We start from the raw sequence: 23,357 nt of genomic DNA on the forward strand, positions 1-23,357 counted from the left end.
AACCATCCCCAACTACCCCGCAAGTCCACCTCCCCACATCCATACTCGTAACTTTCGAGCACGGCAGTACGTCTGGTAGCAAACCAATGCGTCTCCTTGCCAGAACGAAACATTGTAATGAGGGACAATTAGTATTAGACCACCTTACTGCCAGGCGGGAGAGCACAGCACGTACGCTATGGCACACATATTTTCTCTCGCGAACCCTGCCTCATCAGCGTATCATGAAGGGAGCCGATCGGGTGACCAAGTAAAATTCCCAGATAGTGGCTTCTTCCAAGGCTTCAACAAGCCATCGCGTCTCGAAGCTGACATCTTTGAGCTCGAGACGACTGGTACAGTGAGTATGCCGTCCTGTGGAGACAGAGCACGGAAGCTCACTGCTTTCAGATACCCAAAGATATAAACGGAACCTTTTTCCGTATACAGCCAGACCATCGCTTCCCACCCTTATACGAGGAGGACATACACTTCAACGGCGATGGTTCGGTTTCAGCATTTCGTTTCGAGAACGGTCACGTCGACTTCAGGCAGCGATTTGTACACACCGACCGGTTCAAGGCGGAGACGAAGGCGCGCAAATCTCTACTTGGCCGATACAGAAACCCATACACCGATAACGAGATGGTGAAAGGCATTATCAGAACAGCATCTAATACTAACATCATCTTCTGGCGCGGGGTGTTGCTAGCCATCAAGGAAGATGGTCCACCTTTTGCTATGGATCCAGTCACACTAGGGACCATTGGACGATATGACTTCGACGGTCAAGTACAATCTCCAACGTTTACTGCGCACCCCAAATACGATCCAGACACTGGAGAAATGATATGCTATGGCTATGAAGCTGGAGGCAATGGGTACGATGCCAGTTGTGACATCGTAGTATACACGATCGACAAAGATGGGAAGAAAACTGAGGAATGCTGGTACAAGGCACCGTTCTGTGGGATGATACACGACTGCGCTATCACGAAGAACTACTTGATTCTACCACTCACACCAATCAAGGTCAATGCTGAAAGGCTCAAGAAGGGCGGCAATCACTTTGCGTGGGACCCAGACGAAGACCAGTGGTACGGCATCGTGCCTCGTCGGAATGGAAAGCCAGAGGACATTGTCTGGCTGCGCGCCGACAACGGTGTGTATGCCACTAGTGATATCTTGACAGGCGCTAACGATTTCAGGCTTTCACGGTCACGTCGCTGGCTCATACGAAGACTCGTCGGGACACATCGTCGTCGACTTGACCATAGCTTCAGACAATGTCTTCTTTTTCTTCCCACCAGACAGCCAGGCAAACACACCCACGACGTTACTTCAACGTAACAAGCTCGTCTCTGACACTTACCGCTGGGTCTTTGATCCCAAAACTCCAACCAACACACGGGTACAGCCTCATAAGCTCTTTGGTATCAACGGCGAGTTCTCACGTATCGACGATAGAGTCCTAACGAAGAAGTACAACCATTTCTGGCAATGTAACATCGACCCAAGCAAGCCGTATGACTTTCAGAAGTGTGGCCCGCCAGCCGGTGGACTCTTCAACGTATTGGGACACTATGAGTGGGACAGTGGGAAGAAAGATACCTTCTGGGCAGGACCGACATGTACGTTCCAGGAGCCCGTCTTTGTCCCGAAGGCCTCGTCTTCTCTCTCATGCTTCGTGGAAGGCGAGGGATACATCATGGCTTTGCTCAACCACCTCGACGTCTTGCGCAACGACATCCTCATCTTTGATGCGCAAAACCTCTCACAGGGGCCGCTAGCTGTCATTCATCTACCTGTCAAGTTGCGACTCGGTCTACACGGTAACTTCATCGAGCAGAAAGACATCGATGAGTGGGCCGAGAAGCGCAAGGAGGGCGGTGAGGTTGGGCCGGCGGTACCGGCGAAGGAGATGTTGCCGTGGCAGAAGAAGATGGCAGAGGAGGAAGGCCTTGGAGTTGCAGTGCCAGTACCAGAGAAGGACTTTCTCAATGGGTCGAACGGTGCGATTGGACTCAACGGTAATGATTAGTCGGTGGGGCTTAAGTGACAAAGAGAAACTGCTAATGCAAACCGATCTCGATAGTGCTCTTGTAGTTGTCTCCCCTATTTGAACGGTGCAATTACTGGAATTCTGTTAAACATGATCGTTTGGGTGTATAGGAATAGCAAGCACAAACTGCTTGCTTCAAATTAGTACAGGTACTATTCAATACTCACTTCCAAGTCACACAAGAGCTTCTGCACGGTTCCACTCCCACCCTTTTAGCAGCCTTACGGACTGGAAAAGATGAGTTACAAGCTCCGACCACAATTCATTGACTCCTCAAGAAATTACTGGGTTCAATGGGGTGCACAGACATCATGCCCTCTTTCCTACCATTCTAGTGATGGGCCCGCCTCTAGTACTAAGGTGGCGGTGAAAGCACCCACCCCTTATATAAACCAGCTCATTTCCATGACCACGGGCCCATTATCTCCAGTCCGGCTGGTCAACTGAATACCGACTTACCAAAATCTCAATTTGAGCACGCCCGTTTACCCACGAAGCAAGATCAAGGACGAACCAGAAATCCCTATCAGACCGAACTCAATCATGGCCGATCAATCCTTGCCAGGAGGAATTCTGTACACAACTCCAGCTCCGTCCTCCAACATGAATCACAAGGCCTTGCGCAAAGCTCGAAAGTCCGCGGGAAGGGTAGCTAAGGGCAGAGTGTGTGTAGTCAACGAGCAGGAAGCTTGCGCCGGAGAATCCCCATCTATCGATACGCGGCCGATCGAAGATACGGTCCAGTACGAGTGTTGCATCTGTGGAGATGACTTCATGTTTTCCGAAGGAGTCGCTCACTGTACAGAACACTTCATGTGCAACGACTGCGTCGTCGACGCCTACAACGCTGCCCTCGCAGACACTGAAGCCTTTCCAGCCCGGTGCTGTACTCCACTTCCACGTCGTCTTGTAGAACACTTGCTGAGCCCAGAGGTCCTCGAGACCTACTCACTCAAGGCGCAAGAATACTACACACCACGCGCCATTCGCGTGTATTGTGTCAATGAGCGGTGTCGCTCATTCATCCCGAGATCTCATGTGGACAACAGCCACGCTTTCTCCACAGTGGCGCACTGCGGATGCGGGACTAACACCTGCGTCGGATGCCAGCATGAGTGGGAAGGTCAAGAGCACAGGTGTAAAGTGTCAGACGAGCCAGGAATGCGGCCGAAGTGGATGCCTGAGTACTCGAGCAGCTGTCGCGCAAAGTCATGTCCAAATTGCCGGGTCTGGATGGAGCACAAAGAAGCTTGCAACCATATGACCTGTCCTTACTGTCGTCATGATTTCTGCTTCGTTTGCCTACTACCTTGGACCAACGAAGGCTTCCATCAGGATGAAGGTTGCCCGTCTTACGGAGATCCAGTCGAGGGGTATGATGAACAGGGGTACGAGCTTGGTGCTCGCGGCCTGCATCGAGACAGTGGTTATAGCCGCGCAGGACTCAATCGACTTGGCCAGCGACAGTTAAGCCACGCTATTAGGCAGCATGATGCAGCGCATGATGGCGATGGCTATGACGATCCTGACTTTGAAGATCATCGCTACGATGATGAGTTGGATGATGATACAGACTATGGCGACGAAAGGGGTTACGAAGATGATGAACCGGAGTACGATGAAGATGATGCAACAGAAGAAGATACGTCTGATGATGAGATTGAGATCGACCGAACAGATCCGGCGCAAGTGGTCCACAACCCCGAGGATGAAGCCGAGCAAGATGGTCAAACTCATAACGTTGACGACGATCAATCTGAGCTGAGCTGGATCGACGAGCCTCAGAATGATTTCATCGAAGACGGCGAAGTAGACGCTGCGCAGAGCGAGGCTGACGTAGCTGCTCCTGCAGACGATGTCGTTCCAGTCGGGACAACAATTGTAATTCCACCAGATCCAGCACCACCACGCCCACGGCCGTCACCGCCATCAGATATGACTCGACAAGAGATTCGTCTGCGTCGACAAGTCCCAATTCTGGCCCCGAGACCACACGACGCTAGCGTCATCTTCGACGGCGGTACTCCGAGCTTCCTGCAGCTCAACTGTATCCACTCGTGGCGACGCAAGATGCTCTATACGACAGAGTATAGCTACTCGCGCTGCAAAGGATGTAGATATCGTGCGAATAGCTGGACAAACTTCTGCTCTGTCTGCGGGCTGGTCGCTTGCGATTGGTGCTCACAGAGCTTCCGCTACCGATTCTTGGCCGAGTGGGAGTGCGCGGCGAGTATGGTGGATGTCTTCATTTTGGCAGAGAAGGGTGTTGTACCGTTCAAGACTGAGCGTCGTCGAATAGTGAAGAAGGTGGAGGACGAGATTTGGGCGGATTGCGACGAAGACACGCTGGGTCTCGCGAGACTAATCAAGGTTTTTGAAGCCCAGCTGTCAGAGCTACAGCCTTTTCTATACTATGGTTTTGGAATTAGTTCGTTGTTCGAAGGGCTGGAGCTGGAGATGCGGAAGGAGTACTGGGCTGTTACGGAGGAGGATGTGGGTATACCTGGGCTCACCATGACATTCGACCTGGCGAGGAACTTCTTTGCACCATTGCGCTGGGATGAATCGACGTAGCCGCGTACAGCGGAGGAGTCCGGCAGTGCAATTATAATTGAATTGCTACCGAGGTCTGCAATAGCACATAGCAAAGATTCTAAGAAAACTGCAGACGCCTAATGGAATGTCGATGTTCGCGTAGATGTGACGCGAAGTGATGACGTCATGGCGTGGCATTTTCGCGCGTCACCATCTCGGGGCCGTCTTCCGACCTCCTCCCATTCAAGATCAACACGGCAGCAGCTATCAAAAGACAGCTGAAATCTACTAGCCACCACACAATTTTTCTTTTCGCTCCTTGCTTTCATCTGCATTACCTCCTGTCTCATTTCGTTGCGTTCATGTGCATCGTCCAATTGTCCAGCTTTTTGCCTGCCATGTTCCTTCCTTGTGACAGATCGGTGACGTGGACTCTTTCTTCACCGGGTGAGAGTTGTGAGCGTATTGTCACATCTAGTTGAAGGTACCAGTGTTATGCTCTTGACAGACTCTCGCGTAGCTCTCTTCTTCAACACACTACATGAAGCAGTAGAATCAACGAAAAAAGGGTGTGGGTAATCATCCTCCACTTCGTCAGTACGAGCCCCCAACGCAGCTCGCACCTAGTCTCTCGTGAGACCTCCGTTCGTACATCTCCGCCGTTGTATTGGCCCGGGGATCGGGTATTCTATTGGGGGGTTATGTGTTCGCGAAAACAAGAATCGGGGGCTTACCGTATGTTGCGTATGCGCATCGGAGCGCGTTGGGATGCGCCGTTCGATCGTCAGCAAGAGCCCCAACACGCTCTCGCCTAGGTCTCGAGACCTTCGTGTGGTACCGTCACTCACGTCCGTCTCGCGGTTATTGAACGTCCTCGCCCAGTTGGGTGCTCAAGGTCCAGCCCAAGGAACGTGGTTCCAAGAACTCTTGCGCCAGATGAGCGGCAAGCGCACGTTTCTTCCGTTCGGTCCGTGGCTACCCATAACACCCGCACGAGGAGCCCGCTGTCACAGATGTCGACAAGAACCCGTCATACAGCGTAGCGGGCCCTTTGTACACATGGTATGACCATCAGGTCTGGGGGCAGCATGATGGGCCTCGTAGGATGGCTGGCTTGCACCATAAACGGCGGGTTCCATCCATGTGAGCGAAGGTTTCGGAACAAAAGAGGTACTCAGGGGTACCGAAGAGAAGTGGGAAGGTGGGCGGAGGGGAGGAAAGGGAGGACAGTCAGGAGGGATAGTCTTGTTCTTATTGCAGCCTGTCGGACCCCGGCGGCCGTATTGGCTCATGCCCCACCACGTCCGTCAGGTATTTTGATCACGTTATTTACTTGCACCGCGAAGGGTGCCTAGACGCACAGACGTACTGAAATTCCTTCCTCTACTTGGCGTGCTCTACGTTCCTTGAACCACTGACACCGAGATCGTACCTTATCCCCCTTACTGAATACCCGCCATGGCTCCCAGCCACCATCAATCGATCAAGTCCAACAAGCGCCGCAGATCTCACTCGCCAAGTACCGACGACAAGAAGAAACAGAAGCAGACGCAGAAGCGGACGGCGGAAACCACATCGACAAGGCGACATGACGCTCGCAAGGTTGCAGAAAACGCCCCGGAAAAACACGTCGCCTCCAGGACCAAGTCAAGGGCGGCAAGGCGCGCGGCAGCGAGGGATAGGCACACTCGTAGTAACGCTCGCTCCGGCAAAGCGTTGGCTGCCCCTCCAGTAACTACACTGTATGCGACCGCCATAGATCTTCCCGATGAAGTGATTTTGATGATATTTGACTATGTAAGTAGTCCTTGGCATTCGCTCAAACTCAGTCGTAACGTGACTGGCGCTCCAGCAGAGTGTTGAAGCTAACTTGGGTAGTGCGGAAAGAAGAGCCAGTTGCAACTGTCGATGACCTGCAAGGCAATGCACCGAGTTGGAACGGAGGCACGATTCAGGGATATCGACATCGTGGTCGGCCGGATAACGTCCAAGATGACCCCCGCTCAATTCTCGATTGTTCTCGGAAACTTGCGTTTCACTCGGCATCTTCGGATCACTGTACTGGATACCGATCGCGGAACAAGCCTCTTCAAGCGTCTTCTCACCCGTCTAGAGAAGCTCAGCCTGGTGTCGCTACGATTCGTGGGTTCTCTCAATTACAAGTCGTACATCGGACTATACAGCCTTCTCACCAGCAAGGAGCGTGGCAAGATACTCAGATCTAGACTGTGCAGCCTTGATCTTCCAATGCGACCGCTTCGCGAGACTTGCCGACCTGGCCATATCAACTCGGGGCCTTTCAAAGATGGTGGCATCTTCAACCACTCGGCTATTATCCGGTTCCAATCAGACAAGCAACTAGAAAACCCACTGGCTAGGGAGATCAGCGTCGTAGGAGATCACGATCCCAGCCAGCAATTGGATTCCGGCACCCCGCATAGTGTGGCGCAAAACGTCATCCAGATGATGGGTATCGAGACTCGAAGTATTGATGAGCTGGTGGTCTTTGGCCGGCATACGACAAGGGACTCTCCGACCTTCTATCTTCAGAACCCTTTCGATAACTTTGGTCTTCACTTGCCTTCGAAGCCGTTCGGGCTCAGAGAGCTGTGTCTTGTTGGCCTCGATTTCCGGCAACTACGGCCTGCCATGTTTACTTCATTCAGCATCACGACTCTTCGCACTCTTCGGGTGAAGCAATGCTGCTGGTTGAAGAAACTTTTCGAGCACCTGATGAGCTCAAAGGACCCTCTTCATCTTCATACGGTCAAGATCAATATATACAGCTATGGAGAGTATCTTCAGCCGGATGAAGCTTTCGGATTCGCCAAGTTCTGCAAGTCATTTTCGACATTGAAGAAGCTTGAGATAGAAGCTGGTGCAGATTGGCAAACTGACTTTGACGCACAAATTCTCAGTTCACACAGCGAACTCGAAGAGTGCTTCCTGAGTCTCGGCAAGCCATCACTAGACATGGCGACGATCGAAGTTCTCCAGGAGAACCACAAGAGCCTCAAGGTGTTAGGTTTCAGGTGTCAAGAGATAGCGGGATCTTTGGTGCGGGGTCGTTTATCACAAGAAGGTGAAAAGGAGATTTCTCTTCTGGCTGCTGAATTGCTGCTGTTCAAGAAGTTGGAGGAGTGGCAGTTGATCTGCGATACTCCTCGCTCCAAGGACGTATTGGGTAGTTTCAAGACCATTGCGACGGAGATACACCAGCGCGTCGCGGCTGCCTTTGGCACACGTCCACTCAACATCAACACCATTTCGATCCTCACTCGAGACATCTTCTACACCCTAGATGAGGTTGACGCTGGGAAGATACCTCACATGCATAGGTTTCATTTCTCAAAGGTGGTAGCAGAGGCTGGGGGTATTCAGTGTTGAAGGAAGGGACGAAGACTGGTTACAGCATGCGGCGAAAGCTCCTGAGTACCGTATCATGTTGGCATTTGTGAAGCGGAGATATATCGAGTTCCTCCTGGAAGTGCTGCAGGTAGATGGAACAGCAGGACATACATGGACTTTGAGGATGACAGGTAGTACGTCAGAAATAGCAATCACATATTGCACATACACATCTCAGCGCCTAATTCATGGTTCCACATCAGATCAGGTGGAGCGATCCGAAGCTGTAGGATGTCAAGTCGCACGCGAATACGAACCTGAATCGACGCCCTAGATGGGTGGACTTTGGGCTTGAACGGGAAGTTCGTGTCGTGGGCGCTTTATCTTTGTGTAGTACGTGTGATCTGAGGCACCACCTAATCCGCCACTTAGTATAGGATGTTGCGAACTCGTTGCCACTTCCCCTGCTTGTCGAGCATGTTTTTGGAATGTATGTAGGGTCTGGTTCTTCGACGTGTTCGTAGTCGGCGAGCAGACTAGTCAGACAAGGGCCTGTGTCTGCGCACCCTGCTCCTTGTGACTCTCTTGGCCGGCTCTGTTGTGGGAGACATGGTAGAGAAGAAGAGACTTCAAACTGGTGGTGTGGAAGTGGGAGAGGTCTGTGGGACGCGCATGGAGACGAGAGCACTGGAAAGGATCCATATTGTGACGACTGGGTCTCTTGCGGAAACGATCCGTAGTCCGAAGACAAAATGGCTTTGGCGAATTTTGGGTCTGGAAACGGCGGAGGCATTAGGTCATTTCGACATAATGGCGTGGACGGTGGAACGACAGAGGAGGCGCCTTGAGAAGATGTCTGGATCTGGATCGGGTCGCTCTTGTGTCCAGTCTCCCTCCTCTTCGCGTTGACGTCTCTTCCGGGGTAGGGCGTAGAAGCGCCTTGGGACGAGGTCTGGATGTGGATCGGGTCGCTCCTGTGTCCAGTCTCTCTCCTCTTCGCGTTGACGTCTCTTCTGGGGTAGGGCGTAGACGAGTCTACTCTGGCACGTTTGCAGCTGGTGTCTTCCACCTGCGCGACTTCAGCATCTTCTAATATTCTCTTTTGGCTCATACTGCTGCGCCGATGATGATGTTGTTCTTGATAAAGGACTAGAGTGGATGCCGAAGCAGAGTCTGTAATGCCGTAGTGCTGGTGGTGCTATACTGAGAGTCGTCCGAGGGGTGGGGTGGGGCTGGGGGTGGGGAAGACGCCAGCGCAGGATCTATGACGTCACCCACGCTCAGAACAGCGCTAAACCGCAAGGGTCTCTCTCCACTAACTTGAAGACTCCAACCTACCTACAACTCTCCGTATTCAAGTACCACATATCCCAATGCTTAGGATGTTTGTGCTCGCACCAGATCTTCAGCTCCCCGGCTACTGCAGTCTTTAGTCGTCTAACTGCTGCAGCGCGCAGGCATTGCAGGCATTGCAGGCATCGCAGGCATCGCAAGCATCGCGCTCGTTGCTGTGGCCAATTTGGCTTAACTTGCGCGCTGCAGCACGATGTATTGCATTACAACTATCAGGTAAACAAGAAAGAGGCTCTCTTTGCTAGCTGTCGTCCTTGTGGCAGTTTTCATGGCGTTTAATAGACAACTAACACTGTAAAGGCATCCACTCGGGTCGCCAACGCACCCCCAGCATACCTACCTCACTGTGAAGCGGACTCTGTCTTGCTAAGCTCTACGGAACATGATGCCTCTGGTCTGCAGCCAGACAGACGCTCTCTACCTGGCACCATGTGGGTGAGATGGGATCCCATGCCCAGTACGGCTCGTCGTCCCCGAACGCGACTTCCTCCAACGCACCGCCCCGCAAATTTGCGCCTGCGCAGCTTCCTCGAACAGAAAGACATGGCGCACAATCAATTCCAAAATGCGGGGCCACAGCATATTGAGAGTGTTTTCGCTGCGCTTTCGTTGCCCTTCTGCTCTTCTCTTCCGCGTTGTCTTTGTCCAGTCCTGGCTTTGCCCAGTCCATTCAGCCCAGCATGTGTCACTACCAGAGCCGACGAGAGCGCCTTGAGATTGATGTCATGAATCGGATCTTACGAGAGCCGGACTACCAACCCTTCTTGAGGGAGGAGGTAAACGCCGCCAACAAGTTCAGAGCCACGCGGGCCTACCAGACACACAGAGAAGCATACGACAAGAAGAACAGCACACCCGCTGCCTCTACATCTAAGCCTAATAAGACTACGCTAGCTTAGTATAAAGTAGGTAATAGAAAGAGTTCTCTAGTATCTAAGACAGCGCCTACCGCCTCTATATCTAAGCCTAATAAGACTACGCTAGCTTAGTATAAAGTAGGTAATAGAAAGAGTTCTCTAGCATCTAAGACAGCGCCTGCTACCTCTACGTCTAAGCCTAATAAGACTACACTAGCTTAGTATAAAGTAGGTAATAAAAAGAGTTCTCTAGTATCTAAGATAGCGTTTACTACCTCTACGTCTAAGCCTAATAAGACTACGCTAGCTTAGCATAAAGCAGGTAACAGAAAGAGTCCTCTAGCATCTAAGACACCGCCCGCCTCTGCGCCGAAGCCTGGCGAGACTCTGCCAATCGAGCATAAAGCCGGCGACGGACAGCAACCCCCAGCACAATTCTAGCAAGAAAGTCGCCGATCATCACCACCGCAGCGCCCATACCAACGGCAGCTAATACCTCGACCGCAGTGCCTACTCTTACAGCAGCATCAAATGCCACAGCCATCCCCGTCACAGCCGCCATACCCATCACAGCCGCCATCCCCATCACAACCGCGACACCTATCACAACCGCGACGCCCACTCCTACAGCGCCTATACCAACCGCAGCTAATACCTCAACCACAGCGCCTACTCTTACAGCAGCATTAGATGCCACAGCCATCCCCATCACATCCGCGACGCCTACTCCTACAGCAGCATTAGATGCCACAGCCACCCCCATCACAGCTGCCACCCCCATTACATCTGCGACGCCCATCACATCCGCAACGCCTACTCCTACCGCAGCATGTACTGCTACTGCCACCCCTATCACAGCCGCCACCCCTATTACAACCGCGATGTCCGTCGCAACCGCGACGCCCGCTCCCACGGCAGCATCTACTGCCGCTGCCACCCCCATTGGAACACTCGGCATACAGGACGACTGGTCTCCTCCTCCGGACAACGACGACCACGAAGATTATGGCGTCGCCATCCCGTTCAGTCAGAGTAGCGCGCAGCCCCCAGAGCCTGAGTCCCGGAAAAGGGTTAAGCTGACCGTCGACCTCTCGCAGCCACCAAGCAAGTCGGACATTGAGGCAATGCAGCTTACCAAGGCAACAGATTTGGACCGCGCATCCGATTACATCCTGAAGCTGACCCTCCGAATGGACACGTGCCCACGGGTGGGGATGCTCCGTGACGTCGTTCACATGGCGGTGCAGCAATATCCAGAGTCCGACGGTGCCATACCGCTGCGTCTTCTTCCGCTCGGACCGTGGCCAATCAGCCTCGCCTCTATGCTCGAGGTGTGCAAAGCCAAGATGTGGCTGTCCGGCACGACTATCGACTTCCTTGTCGAGAGATGTGGCAATTCACGGGGGTACTCACCGGAGGTCGTGCATGTCGCTACAAGCCGTCCAGTATACATGGCAACCATCGGCACGTCATCATCTAACCCCGAGATACGCCCCGACATCGCGTCACTTATTCCGCAATCAGTCTTCATCCTCCCTGAGCTCGACGCCGCAGCATTCATCGTCTTCACTTGGAATCCGACGAACAGCCATTGGGTAGTGGTGCAGGCCCTATGCATGGAATTTGGGGCGGGGCTCATGCGCGTGTACGACACAGGACGTAGATACCGATCTACGTCTATGTTCGAGCAGGAGCTCCGGCAATTCGTTGCGCTGGTGGCGCTCTCTCACCCCCGGTCCAGATTAGCGAACGTCGATTGGAACACGGTCGCCGTTAGATACGAGGAAACAGTGCAGCAAGAGGCAGATGACTGCGGGGTCTTCACAGCGTGGAACGTGAGGACATTACTTCACAATGACCAGCCCGCGAAGTCGGCCTCCAACGCCTTGAGCGTTGGCATGACACTCCGACGGGAGCTGTTCACCGGAGCACACAGCACTATCAGCGGCCGTGATCCCCCTTATTGCTCGAGCCAGGCTGCGCTCGATGCGCACATCGAGCATCTATCTGGCGACATGCGCAACCCCACTGGCCTTAGCCCGACTAGCAACCACCACAACGATGACAAGAAACCAGGGTACGACGGATTACCGCTTACATCCAGCGAATCAGTAGCCACACCAACGAAGAACATTCATTCAATAATGTCTTCCAAACGCCCGTTCACCGACCGTGCTTTCTCCTCCCACAAACGTTCACGATCTGAGAACACTGCACACAGTGCGCCCTCTTTCTTAATAGAGACTGCACGTCTCTCTCTACATTTATCTTTTGCTTCTGCAGGAGATATACCGATCATGGAGCCAAAGATTGATACAATATGCGCCTGGCGACTCGGTTGGCCCAGGCTGCGAAGCCTGCCACTGCAAAGTCTGCCAACGACCACCAAACACTTGGTCGCCCACCAACCCGCGATCAACAAAATCTTAGATACTCATAGCGTAAGCACTCTCGGTCCTGTTCGATACGTCGCGCGGACAAGGCCTACAGAACTGGCCACCTCCCACCCAACGATCGTATTCTATACGGATCTCGGAGAGCCGCGCCAGTACGAGCACTGCGCCTCTGCAGTCCAAGAAATCGCTCAGTATATCCTATCCAACAACATAGACGCTTCGATCGAAGCTATCGACCGAGTGGTCGGCGAGAGCTTCACAGTCACAGCATTACAAGGACCGACGGCGGCAGAGATAGCGCGTTATTGGGCGAGCAAGAGACGAACCCTTCTCCGTACGATCGCGAATAGGAAGTGGCTGAGCCTTGACTGTGTTAACCTTGGAAAATCCACCGACGGTCTAAAACCCACTATCGTCATCACGGCATCAGACGCAGACGCAGATGTGTGGGACCAGATTATAGCGAGAATCAGCGTTCTCTTTGACTACAAGCTGGAGGTAGAGCTCCTGTACGGACCGCGCAGTAGGATCGATCTGGCGGATGCTGTGGGAGATACCGAAGAGGCGGAGATGTCGGATATTTCAACCGAAGTAGAGGAAGAGGCGGACTTCGCAAGCAAGGAACTGAAGAAACCCAAGGGTATCGCGAATGAGTCGGAAGACGAAGAATTCTGCCGTCCCTCGCATTTCTCTACCGACATCTACCCTGGTACATCTGTAGGAGTGAAGGGAGGCCCATCAGGAAGCGTCGGTGGATTCCTGAAGATCGAATTCCCTGGACTGCCTACTCCCGCCACCCAAGTCGGTCTAACTAACTTCCACGTACTATGGGGAGGTGACGAGAAGCCAGTGCAACCGCCTCATCTGAGGGAAGCTTCTTGCGGTTCGGTCACCGTAGTAGTACCATCAGATCGCGACAAGACCCGGTACGTCCGAAGACGCAAACTCATAATCAACAAACACAACAGATATCTCCGCGACGCAAGTTCGAAGCATCAAGCTGTAGAATCCGAGAGCCATCGGTCCAAAAGGCAGCAATGGCGAGAAGAAAGAGAAGAAGAGCGCAAAGAGCGTAAGCGGGTGGAAGAGGCATCCAGCGTTGCAGGAACAACATGGGCAAGCTCAGCAAAAACCTCTCGTCCTCATCCCAGGTACACAGCGAAGCAGCATGAGAATTGGACGGAACAAAGCCGCAGTACCAACGATACAACCGAGGGCCCAGCCCTGGAGTGGGACATTGACTGGTCGCTATTCTCGATAGACGCACCTCGCTTGGCGGTATCAAAGACTCCGCGTTCAACTGATCACCGGCACTCTGCATCAGATTCGGAGATATCCGAATGGGGTTCGATACAAGAAGATAGAAGCTATGAGGTCGTCAAGATCGGTAGGACTTCAGGGTCGCTGAGCGCATATCTCACTCTCCTAAGATTCGACATCATCTTACGCAGCATGACCTCGACGAGCAGGACATCATTGTCCGTAGCGAAGCCGTCGCCATTCTCGAACACAAGACGCAGAACCTTCCATACCAATCCGTACCAGATTTCAGTGGTCGCAAACAAGAAGCTTTCATGCGAGGTTTTGCCAGGCGCTACCTTCCTACGATCCGCAATGCAGCCTTCCAAGTAATGCGTTATAAGCTTGGCACTATGCTGCGCAATAGGAAAACGCTGAGCAAGAGGACAATGAAATTCCCCCGTGCGAACGTTCGCCATCCCGGTTCATTTGTTAATGGGAAATTCATCAAGGCCAATACGCGCATTATCCCTACATGCATCGAAGCGTACGCCCTCGAAGGCAGCACTACCATCCGCGCCACCGCGGCTCGTGCTATCTTTGGCACAGATCTCCATGTTTGCGCTTCACCGCCTGACCCGACACGCACGTACGATATGGTACTTCCGTGCTTCCGTCGCTCGGGCAGGCCACGGGACGGTATCAGCTCCGACACCGAAGTCTTCCACAACGAATCGGAAGACGTCGATTTACGCCTACAAGCGATGTATGATCAATGGGAACAAGTCTTCAACAACTACCCAAGACCCCACGACAAGATTGACACACAAGGAGCGCTAGCAATGCAAAGCTTTAGGCCGGTCTGGATCCCACTGGTATTAGGGTACATCACATCGACATTCCCAGTTCTCAATTCAGCTGGACATTCTGCGCGAGTGGCAAGCGTTTACGACACAATGCGAAGGGTCATTGACCATGTTCAGGCTCTGGCGGGTCGGCGCATCCGTGTCTTATTCCTCTTTCCAGGCGTGGACGGACTGACAACCAACAATGAGTCCTGGCAATACCTAGTCGACCGCTTTCCAGAAGTTTTGTTCTCTTAAGCCGCTATCGTGTCCCCGCAACTCGGAGTGCTCTACCCATCGGTATTTACCAAGATCGGGCGTTATGCTTGGACGCACATTGACGTCGAGGAACTCTACTCTTGTCACAGCCAGATGCTTCGCGGGTTCGACACCACTACACTCTTCCTTCAGTCTCCAAAGCACAGTCGCTTTATCTCTTGGCTTACTGCTCTTCACGAATCTTCGTCTAACAACAGCGATTCTCGTCTACTTCAACGTCTTCGCTCTGCAAATAGCCTCTCTAAGTGATGTAGATTGTAGTATATATATTCCTTCTTAGTTTCACTAAATACCATTTCTCTACTTCTTAAGATTACCTGGTAGAATATGCCGCACGCCTTAGACAAGAAAAAAGCTGAGTAGGTCTGGGGGCTACATCAACATGAAAACACGCAAAGTAGGTGATTTACCGTTGATGTAGGCTCTAGGACTAGTAGACTTTTCTTAGGTTGACATGCATATGTGATGAATACACAGGCGCCTTTTTAGCTTATACTAAACAGGTCTGCAGACTACATTAGGACAAAATCATGCAAGGTGAGTGACTTGACATCAATGTAGGCTCCAGGGTGTTCAGGATTTTCATAGCCTGACGTGATTTCGCCGTTTGCCACCGAGGAGAGGGACTATACCTACTCCCAGCACTACCGGTTTCGTCATTTCAGATCTACCGATCAAAATCGGATTTGTTGCAACCTATCTCGCATAAGATAAAACTCGGACAGGCCTGCAGCCTACATTAAGGTAAGAATATCCAAAGCAGGCGACCTGAAGGCAACGTGGGCTCCAGAGTGTTCAGGTTCTTCCTGTATGCCCCCAATTTGGCCCGCCTCGTTCGATGTGTTGTACCGATAATATGAAGACGTCCATCGAGCACGCACACTGGACTGTCCATGATCTATGTGGAGGTGTAAAGTAAAAATGTAAAGGGACTGTCTCGATTGTATTTTTCCATACCGATACGAAATCAAAATTTGGTTTATCTCCGCGGATCACACTTGAGCGAATAGCAAGCAATAGACTGGGCCTCATACTTGCACAGATAGCAAGAGGACGAGGAGAGCCGAGAGCCGTTTGAAAGATAGATACATCTACAACAAGACCTAGTAAGCAGCGCGTAAGTTGAGACATCAATACTCGAGCGCAGAGTGAAGGAGATAGGTGGGAGTCGATCTTCCCAATGGTTGTGTATTGCATGATGGGACCAATGACAAAAAGGGTATAGCGTAGTCGACGATAGCCCAGAATGTGGGGGGCAGCGTGTCACATGCCATACCTGTGTCTCTGTTTGAGGCCATGTGAAGCGTATTGGAGGTGTCGGCTGAGCCTAGGTGGTCTAGAGGGGTGTCATCCGTACGCTGGTATCGTAGTGAGGCTGGCGGGGGTGCTGTCGTCGTGGTGGCGAAGAGGGACTGGGGGCAACGAAGTACCTGTCGCTGTGGCTAGGGACATGATGGTGCAAGTGATGCGAAAGCGTACTGTGCATAGCAAGCTCTAACTACTCCGGAGCAGATGCCTCGCGTCGGCAGGACTGTGATAACGTAGTGGTTGCGATGGCGGGCTGGGAGTGGGGAAACTTGCATGGCGTGTCGCGATACGCTGATTGGCTGAGCGGGTGGCTGGCTCAGTCGTGCCTTCCTTTCCTAAATAGCGCTCCTGCCATGTGACCATCTCTGCTCCTTCCTCGTGATTCAACTCAGAAGTTGGTCGTTCGATCCTGCCTGAAGAAAAGCCCAAAGTCTGCAATTTCAAGAAAGGTAAGAGCTTTTTGTTCTCTTTTCTCTCTTTCTCAGTGTGCATCCAGCCTGTCAAGCGTCGCCGGCCGAACAAGTTGCTACACCTTCGTCCGTCACCTGATTTCGCGCGCATCCACATCCATTTGGAACATCGTCGCAGTACCATCGGTAAGTGACCATGGCTCTTTTCGCGCGACCGCCGGAAAGCCCTGCATAGACATGCCACCCTGCGCTCCTGCACGGGCTGTCGTTTGAGAAGCGCACCTGGCGTCATGGTGGCCTCGCGCCTGCCCGCTCGCTTTCCGCGGTGTTGTCGGTCGGCATCCCGCACTCGATGGACGCGCATCCACCACGACGCACGACGCCATTGTGCGCTTCCTACCGCTCGCACGATACGACGGCGTTCTTTTGAGTCGTGACAGTTGCGTCTCACAACAACGGCCAAATGGAAGCGCCCAATCCTTCTGCTTGCTGGCGCTGTGTCGCACCACCTTGACCTACTCACCTGCTCGCGCCCGTGCTAATGTTTGTCGAACGCAGGCCTCTATTGCGCTTCCCAAGCGCACGATTGCTACATCAAGTCGTCTTCGGCTTGTGCGTGAACCGGTGGGCACAGCGCCGCTGCTCCCCCGCCCCGGTGCGTTGCGCCTGCGACTCACGCTTCGAGCGCGTCTTTCTGCCACTTTCACCAGCCTTCCCACACGTCACCCGCCTAACTCACTCACTCACGGCTACTTCCTGGTCGCCCAAAGGAGCACTGTGTCCTAGCCAGACTTCAGCGCCCTCACTCACCATTGGTCCTGTACATCCCAGACCTCGCCGTCTCAGCAACCACGCGCAGAACCTCGACGTCGATCCTAGCGTCCCACGCGGATTCCAGCTGCTTCTACTCATCCCTTCCAGATACCCCACCAGAAACCATGGCTGATACCGCCGGATACCCTACCGACGGCAAGCTGGATGCCCACAACGTCCACACCAACAAACGGAAGCGCGACACGCGCGACCAAGGCCTGAACCGACCTGCTCCCCATTCCGCCAACAACGACCTCACCGACCAAGCCACTGCCTCATTTCTCGCCGCGCACAACGCCGCCGACGACGACATGCAGCAACAGTTCGACGTACACCACAACGGTGGGACCAACACCGCGAGTGTCGGCGACACTGCCGCCGCCGCACTTGCCTATCACCAGATGACGGTCCCCCAGGCGACGGAACTCCAGTTCCAGCCACAGAACTCAGGCGACGGCTCCTTCAGCATGGGAGACCACGGCCAACAACAAACGGGCATGCAAGACTTTAGTCTCGAGGCTTTGAAGGCAGCTACACAGACGGGTCGTCCCGGTCAAACAGCACCCAGCGACTCGCCACCGCAAAGCTCTGCGCACAAACCTCAAGTCGGCACAGATGAGTGGCACAAGGTCCGGAGAGACAATCACAAAGAAGGTAGGCGTCCGTGCGAGCCCTCCCCGATACAGTTACTAACAGCTGCATAGTCGAACGCCGCCGTCGCGAGACTATCAACGAGGGAATCAACGAACTAGCCAAGATCGTCCCCGGCTGCGAGAAGAACAAGGGCTCCATCTTGCAACGGGCCGTTCAGTTCATTACCCAGCTGAAGGAGAACGAGCAGCAAAACATCGAGAAGTGGACGCTTGAAAAGCTACTCACCGAGCAAGCCATCACCGAGCTCAGCGCTAGTTGCGACAAGTTCAAGGCCGAATGCCAACGGGCGTGGGACGAGTGCAATATCTACAAGCGCACATGCGAAGCCAACGGCATCATACCCGACGAGATCAAAGAGCGCCAGGAGAACGGCGAACAGACGGGAGCTAATCCCATGTAGAACTGGGAGGAAGCCTCGCTTTTCGACTATCTCTTCGACGCGATAGCAACCTTGCCTTGATAGCCATGTTCGGAAGACACATATCTGGTCTTCTTTTCTCGACCTGTCGGTCTACTGTTCATTCCCCGCACTGGCAGTGCGGCAGATTATGTTATGTTCGGCGTACAGCTGTGGAGATATCGCTCGCTCTTTAGGGACGGGGTTTTCTTATTCGTTTGCATCTGGCGGCAGCGATCGCGGTGCGCCTGGGTTGGCCTCTCCCATACAGACAACCGGGGCTTCTCTTACGCCTTCTGAGGGCTAGCGACACATTTTACAGCAAGGGGGCGTTCTGCAATGGTACATCAATTTCGGTACGCAATACCCATCGCTAGTTGTGTTATGAGTAATATGAGACTGTTTTGTTGGGATGACTTGCAACATACGGGCATTAGAAACAAGTGAATGTTTAGCAGGAGTCGCGCTAATCGGAGCCCTGCTTACCCATCCGTTAGCGGTGGGCGCATCCCACCTGCCGTGCATACACAGCGCAACTCACCTTCTTGAACCGTGAAGACACTTGCCTCGCCGCTCTCCCAAACTGATCCGTCCGAAAACCATGATCCGCACGTGAAAGGAGTCCCAGACATGGTGGGCGTAGCACGTTTCCACCGACCTGACAACCCCACACCCACATAATTCACGCGACCGACCATGGCCGACAGCGACGTGCCCGGAGAGCCACTCGTGCCTCCCATACTGGATGCAGCTGAGCTGATCGGGAACTCGAGCGCTGATTTCCCCGTCATTGAGGCAGAGCCCGAGGAAGAGCTCAATCTGCCCCTCGATACCGCCGAGCAGCAGCGCATACTGCTGCAACAGGACCAGGACCAGCCCCAAGCCGGGCCTCCCCTCACCCTGCCAGCCCGCCCCGGCCTGCAACGAGGCAATTCAGTTCCTACGCCCGCGCCGAACCTGCCCCCGCCCGCACCGCCTGTACCGCCGCCCGACACGCCACAGAACGACTCGCTTTCGCTTGCGCAACTGCAGAACCTCGTGAGGGGCATACCCAAGGTCGAGCCCGCCCCATACGCTTTCACATACGATGACGCATCATGTTTCGAGGAGGAGCTGGAGGAGTGGTTCTCGTATGCCGTCGAGGAGCAGGCAATGCTGCTCAAGACCCAGGCGTCCTACGCATTGGAGTGGAGCGCATTTCATGGCCTAAACGACGTGTCCAATGGCGAGGACGGCTTGGACTGGGCCTCGGCGACGACGACACAACACGACGACTTCGTGCGGCATCTATTGGGGGGACTCAAGGAAGTCGACCCTGTCTTGAGGTTGAAGAAACTGGAGGCATTGGTCTATGTCCTCCTTGGGTGCTGGCATGAGACTGCAGGGCTGCCTGACCCAGCTGCGGGCGAGGCAACAGAGTCTAGCACGACTTCAGCGCGCAACTCTGCATACATCAAGTCAGGTCGGCAGGCCTCGCTCATTAAGCGCAATGTGCACCTACTCGCCGAGAGTAATGGCGTACAGACCATCGTGGACGCACTCAGCTCGTCGCTCCTGCGATCATGCGGCGCAGATGTTACACCTGAAGCCCAGCGCGATTCCAAAGAGGCAGAACGACGCGAAATTTGGTGCACTATGACTGCAGTCTATGTCCTATTGGAGGTCGCACGCGACGAGGAGAAGACGCAGCATAGCCGGACCCTCAGAAGCGCCATCCTCGCCCTAGAGAAACCAGGTCTCCTGATGCTTTTCGTGGATCTCATCGCGAAATTGCGATGGGATGAGTCAATCAATCTACCGCTTAGCAAGATCTCACTGCTACTCTGGAAGGCCATGTTGGTGACTTTCGGCGGTCTTGCAGAAGTTGCCAAGGTCAAAGAGACCTTCCGGGACACCAGCCTTGAGTCGGAGGATTCCAAGGGTCAGCCACTCATCACCGCGTCCCCTCTTGATTATCACCTCTTCAGACAAGAGATAAGCTCCAAATATCCTGCGTACAATCCACCGCTTCCCGTATTTCCTCTTGAGCCAGAGAACAACTCCATCTTGCCACCACTGAAGAACCACCCTAACAAGGTCGCTGGCAACCATGTATTCGGCTCTGGGCTAGGCGACACAAACGGTAACAGCACATCCATCCTGCATCAACCGGTTCATATCGCAACTCCGGCACCCTCGCCTCCTCCTTCACCTGCAGGCCCCGGTGGCAAAGGTGGAAAGAAGCAGAACTACCAGACAAACCAACTGTTCCCGTTCTTGTATCCGCCACTCGACGAGTCTAGTAACAAGTTGGGCGGAAAGGGCTCGACCGACCTACAGGACCTTCTGGTGGGACGCAAGTGGGAAGGCTCAGATATTCCTGCTTCTATCTTGGAAGCCGCGGAACTGTTCGCTAAACGTATGAAGGCTACGCGTGCCATGAAGCAGCTGTGGGAGGAACGTGTCGCATTTATGAAGTACGAGCGCGGTTGGACAGGCCCTGACGAGAACCCTGATATTGAGGAGCTGTCACTCGAACCGAGTGAGAAAGCTCAGTCAAAGGAACTCACACCCGGCAGCAATGAGGAGCGCTTGCACTTGGTCGAGGAATTCTACGTGAGTGGGCCAATGATCAATGAGGATACATCAGCTAACTGTACACTAGCGCATCGCACTGCCCAACTTACAATCACTAATCATCGTCTTGATCAAAGCCATCCTTGCACACGTCACGGCACTTGTGACACAGTCCAGTGGCGCGAACGGGCTCCAGAGCGGTTTCCAATTCCAGGATAACCAGAACGGTACGACAGCCGGACGGCCTGACATGAGCGGTATGAACGGACCTGGTAGCACCGTGGCGACGAATGAGGAGCTTGACGCGATGCGCACACAAGAAGTCCTGGATAAAGCAGTCACCGGCACTCTTATATTGATCCTCAAATGGTTCAAAGTCTCCCACATCCTCAAGTTCGAGTATATCACACAGCTACTCGTTGACTCAAGCTACGTTCCGTTGATTTTAAAGCTACTACAATTGCAAGAGGTCGAGAAGATTGTGAACTTCAAGAGTGAGCAGGAAGAGTTGAACTTTTTCAACTTTTGCCGGACACATTCCAGAAACGCCTCTGAAGAGGACCGCGTTGGAGGAAACGAAGGAGAAGCGCATGACGGCGAATCTGACGAAGACGACGCCGTCCCACCCCCAATCCGTCTGTCTAGAGAAGACTCGAACGAATCAGGTGTTGAGCCAGCCCTACCACCTGCCCAGCTACAACCTCCAGAGGTAGACGAGCTCGGCTTTCCAACGAACGAGCTGCCCAAAGAGCCAATCACCAATTTCTCATGGCGCGCGTTCTTCACATCAATCAACTACCTGCGGATCATGCAGAAGATCTGCAAGAACAAGGCGCATCGCAACCTCATGCTTGTTTCGTACAAGTCTTCGCAGTTCCTTCGCAAGAGCCTGAAAGTACCACAGCCGGAACTACGCCTGTACACACTCAAGCTGTTCAAGAACCAAGTTCCGTACTGCGGCCGCAAGTGGCGACAGTCGAACATGCGCGTCATTACTGCAGTGTATTTGCACTGTCGACCTGAGCTCCGAGACGACTGGTTGGCAGGAAGTGACGTGGATGCTGAGGTCGACGAAAGTGTTCCACTCGAGCAGGCCTTACGATCACTTACACACTGGCACAACCTCAAGCGATACCCCGAAAGCTTAGGTGCTAAACCTGGCGTTCTCGAGGAGGAACAAGATTTCTTCCGTAACGAGCTCGAGAAGATGGACTGGGGTGAAGAGGCTGCGAATGAAGGCGAGCTAGAGCATGGCTGGCCGGATCTTCCGGTTGAGGGTTGGTGAATATCTTCCACCCTCGCTCCTGAACAATCCACCGCCTAGCACCTTGGTCCATTTGATATATTTGATATCCAGTCTGGATGTCATATTAATAGTTGGCGCAGATGATTCCCAACGCGGACGGTTTCTCCAGCGACCCAAGTATCAGGTACATCGGCGTAGAGAAGCAGTACGAAGTGGAAGATTGGCAAGACCAACACTTTCGCGTTCCATTTCAGAATCGGCTCCCAAAACATGGCCTGGCCCATCAGTGTTCAGAAGGTCAAAGCGTGCCTCTCGGTGGGATATTCATAGCGAATTGGAAGAGCTCGTCATAGCATCGACAAATAATGATAGTGAGGACGACGATGACGAAATTGGGAAGAGATACGAATCTGATGCGACGAAGAAGTATGGAATCAAGTTTCGTTTGAACGACGGCTGGCAGAGAAAGGGAACTAGAGTGCTGCGACGTGAGAAGAGAGCAAAAAGCGAAGGCACTGCATCTAGTCCAGAGGCTGTTTAATACGTAGGTAGGCGAAACTCGATGTTGCGTCTTTGTTCGCAAGCCGCAAATCTGGTCAGGGATACCCACAGAACACAAAAGCATTAAAGGAACAATCGCATCAAATACCGCATGGTTCTTATAAACACTGAGCGCTTGGACTTAATGCAGTGATGATGATTGACATTCAAATGCCGCGGCAATTGAGGCTAATGCTGTCATCGTGTAGCTGTACTGAAGAGAGGTGCAACAGTATGTACACCGCGTCGGAGCTAGCACAGCATCGGGTCAGACAGTCTAGACAGCAAACGACGGCCAATTAGCCATCAGTACATCCGGCTTACCTGGGGTAGCTTTGCAAAAGAAGAAATGCGGCCCGTCTTGCCTGACTCGGGATGGCACTACCCCGAGCTCCCCACAGGTTGGGGTTGGCTAAAAGACGTCGGCGTCTGCTCTGTCGTCGGAACAATTGAACTCATTCGTTCTCCAATCTTCACCACTTTTCTCGTAGAGTTCTTTTTTGCGTCTTCTGCGTGTGTGCTTGTAAATATTCCGTATTG

At 53.2% G+C, this 23,357-nt stretch overlaps 6 protein-coding genes across 6 annotated transcripts; all 6 read left to right on the forward strand.

Annotated features, from left to right (window-relative positions):
• Nucleotides 1–178: 178 nt before the first annotated feature.
• J4E78_009920 (uncharacterized protein) lies at nt 179–2,020 on the forward strand (the record flags this gene model as incomplete). Its single annotated transcript, XM_049370505.1, has 3 exons — nt 179–340; nt 391–1,141; nt 1,188–2,020. 3 exons carry the CDS (start codon nt 179–181, stop codon nt 2,018–2,020), a joined length of 1,746 nt encoding a protein of 581 aa, XP_049217851.1.
• A 1,303-nt stretch (nt 2,021–3,323) lies between these two features.
• On the forward strand, nt 3,324–4,615 carry J4E78_009921 (uncharacterized protein; the record flags this gene model as incomplete). The annotated part of the gene is made up of 2 exons (XM_049370506.1): nt 3,324–3,507; nt 3,540–4,615. The coding sequence occupies 2 exons, from the start codon at nt 3,324–3,326 to the stop codon at nt 4,613–4,615; spliced, it is 1,260 nt and encodes a 419-aa protein (XP_049217852.1).
• A 1,419-nt stretch (nt 4,616–6,034) lies between these two features.
• J4E78_009922 (uncharacterized protein) lies at nt 6,035–7,963 on the forward strand (the record flags this gene model as incomplete). Its single annotated transcript, XM_049370507.1, has 2 exons — nt 6,035–6,373; nt 6,455–7,963. 2 exons carry the CDS (start codon nt 6,035–6,037, stop codon nt 7,961–7,963), a joined length of 1,848 nt encoding a protein of 615 aa, XP_049217853.1.
• A 1,994-nt stretch (nt 7,964–9,957) lies between these two features.
• Nucleotides 9,958–14,742, forward strand: J4E78_009923 (uncharacterized protein; the record flags this gene model as incomplete). The annotated part of the gene is made up of 6 exons (XM_049370508.1): nt 9,958–10,175; nt 10,565–12,211; nt 12,575–13,456; nt 13,499–13,808; nt 13,922–14,652; nt 14,676–14,742. 6 exons carry the CDS (start codon nt 9,958–9,960, stop codon nt 14,740–14,742), a joined length of 3,855 nt encoding a protein of 1,284 aa, XP_049217854.1.
• Nucleotides 14,743–17,549: 2,807 nt separating this feature from the next.
• On the forward strand, nt 17,550–18,478 carry J4E78_009924 (uncharacterized protein; the record flags this gene model as incomplete). The annotated part of the gene is made up of 2 exons (XM_049370509.1): nt 17,550–18,078; nt 18,129–18,478. 2 exons carry the CDS (start codon nt 17,550–17,552, stop codon nt 18,476–18,478), a joined length of 879 nt encoding a protein of 292 aa, XP_049217855.1.
• A 693-nt stretch (nt 18,479–19,171) lies between these two features.
• J4E78_009925 (uncharacterized protein) lies at nt 19,172–22,316 on the forward strand (the record flags this gene model as incomplete). Its single annotated transcript, XM_049370510.1, has 2 exons — nt 19,172–21,070; nt 21,120–22,316. The coding sequence occupies 2 exons, from the start codon at nt 19,172–19,174 to the stop codon at nt 22,314–22,316; spliced, it is 3,096 nt and encodes a 1,031-aa protein (XP_049217856.1).
• Nucleotides 22,317–23,357: the final 1,041 nt, after the last annotated feature.

The sequence above is a fragment of the Alternaria triticimaculans genome (genome assembly GCF_023758025.1).
Source record: "Alternaria triticimaculans strain BMP 0046 chromosome Unknown scaffold_24, whole genome shotgun sequence".
Lineage (NCBI taxonomy): Eukaryota > Fungi > Ascomycota > Dothideomycetes > Pleosporales > Pleosporaceae > Alternaria > Alternaria triticimaculans.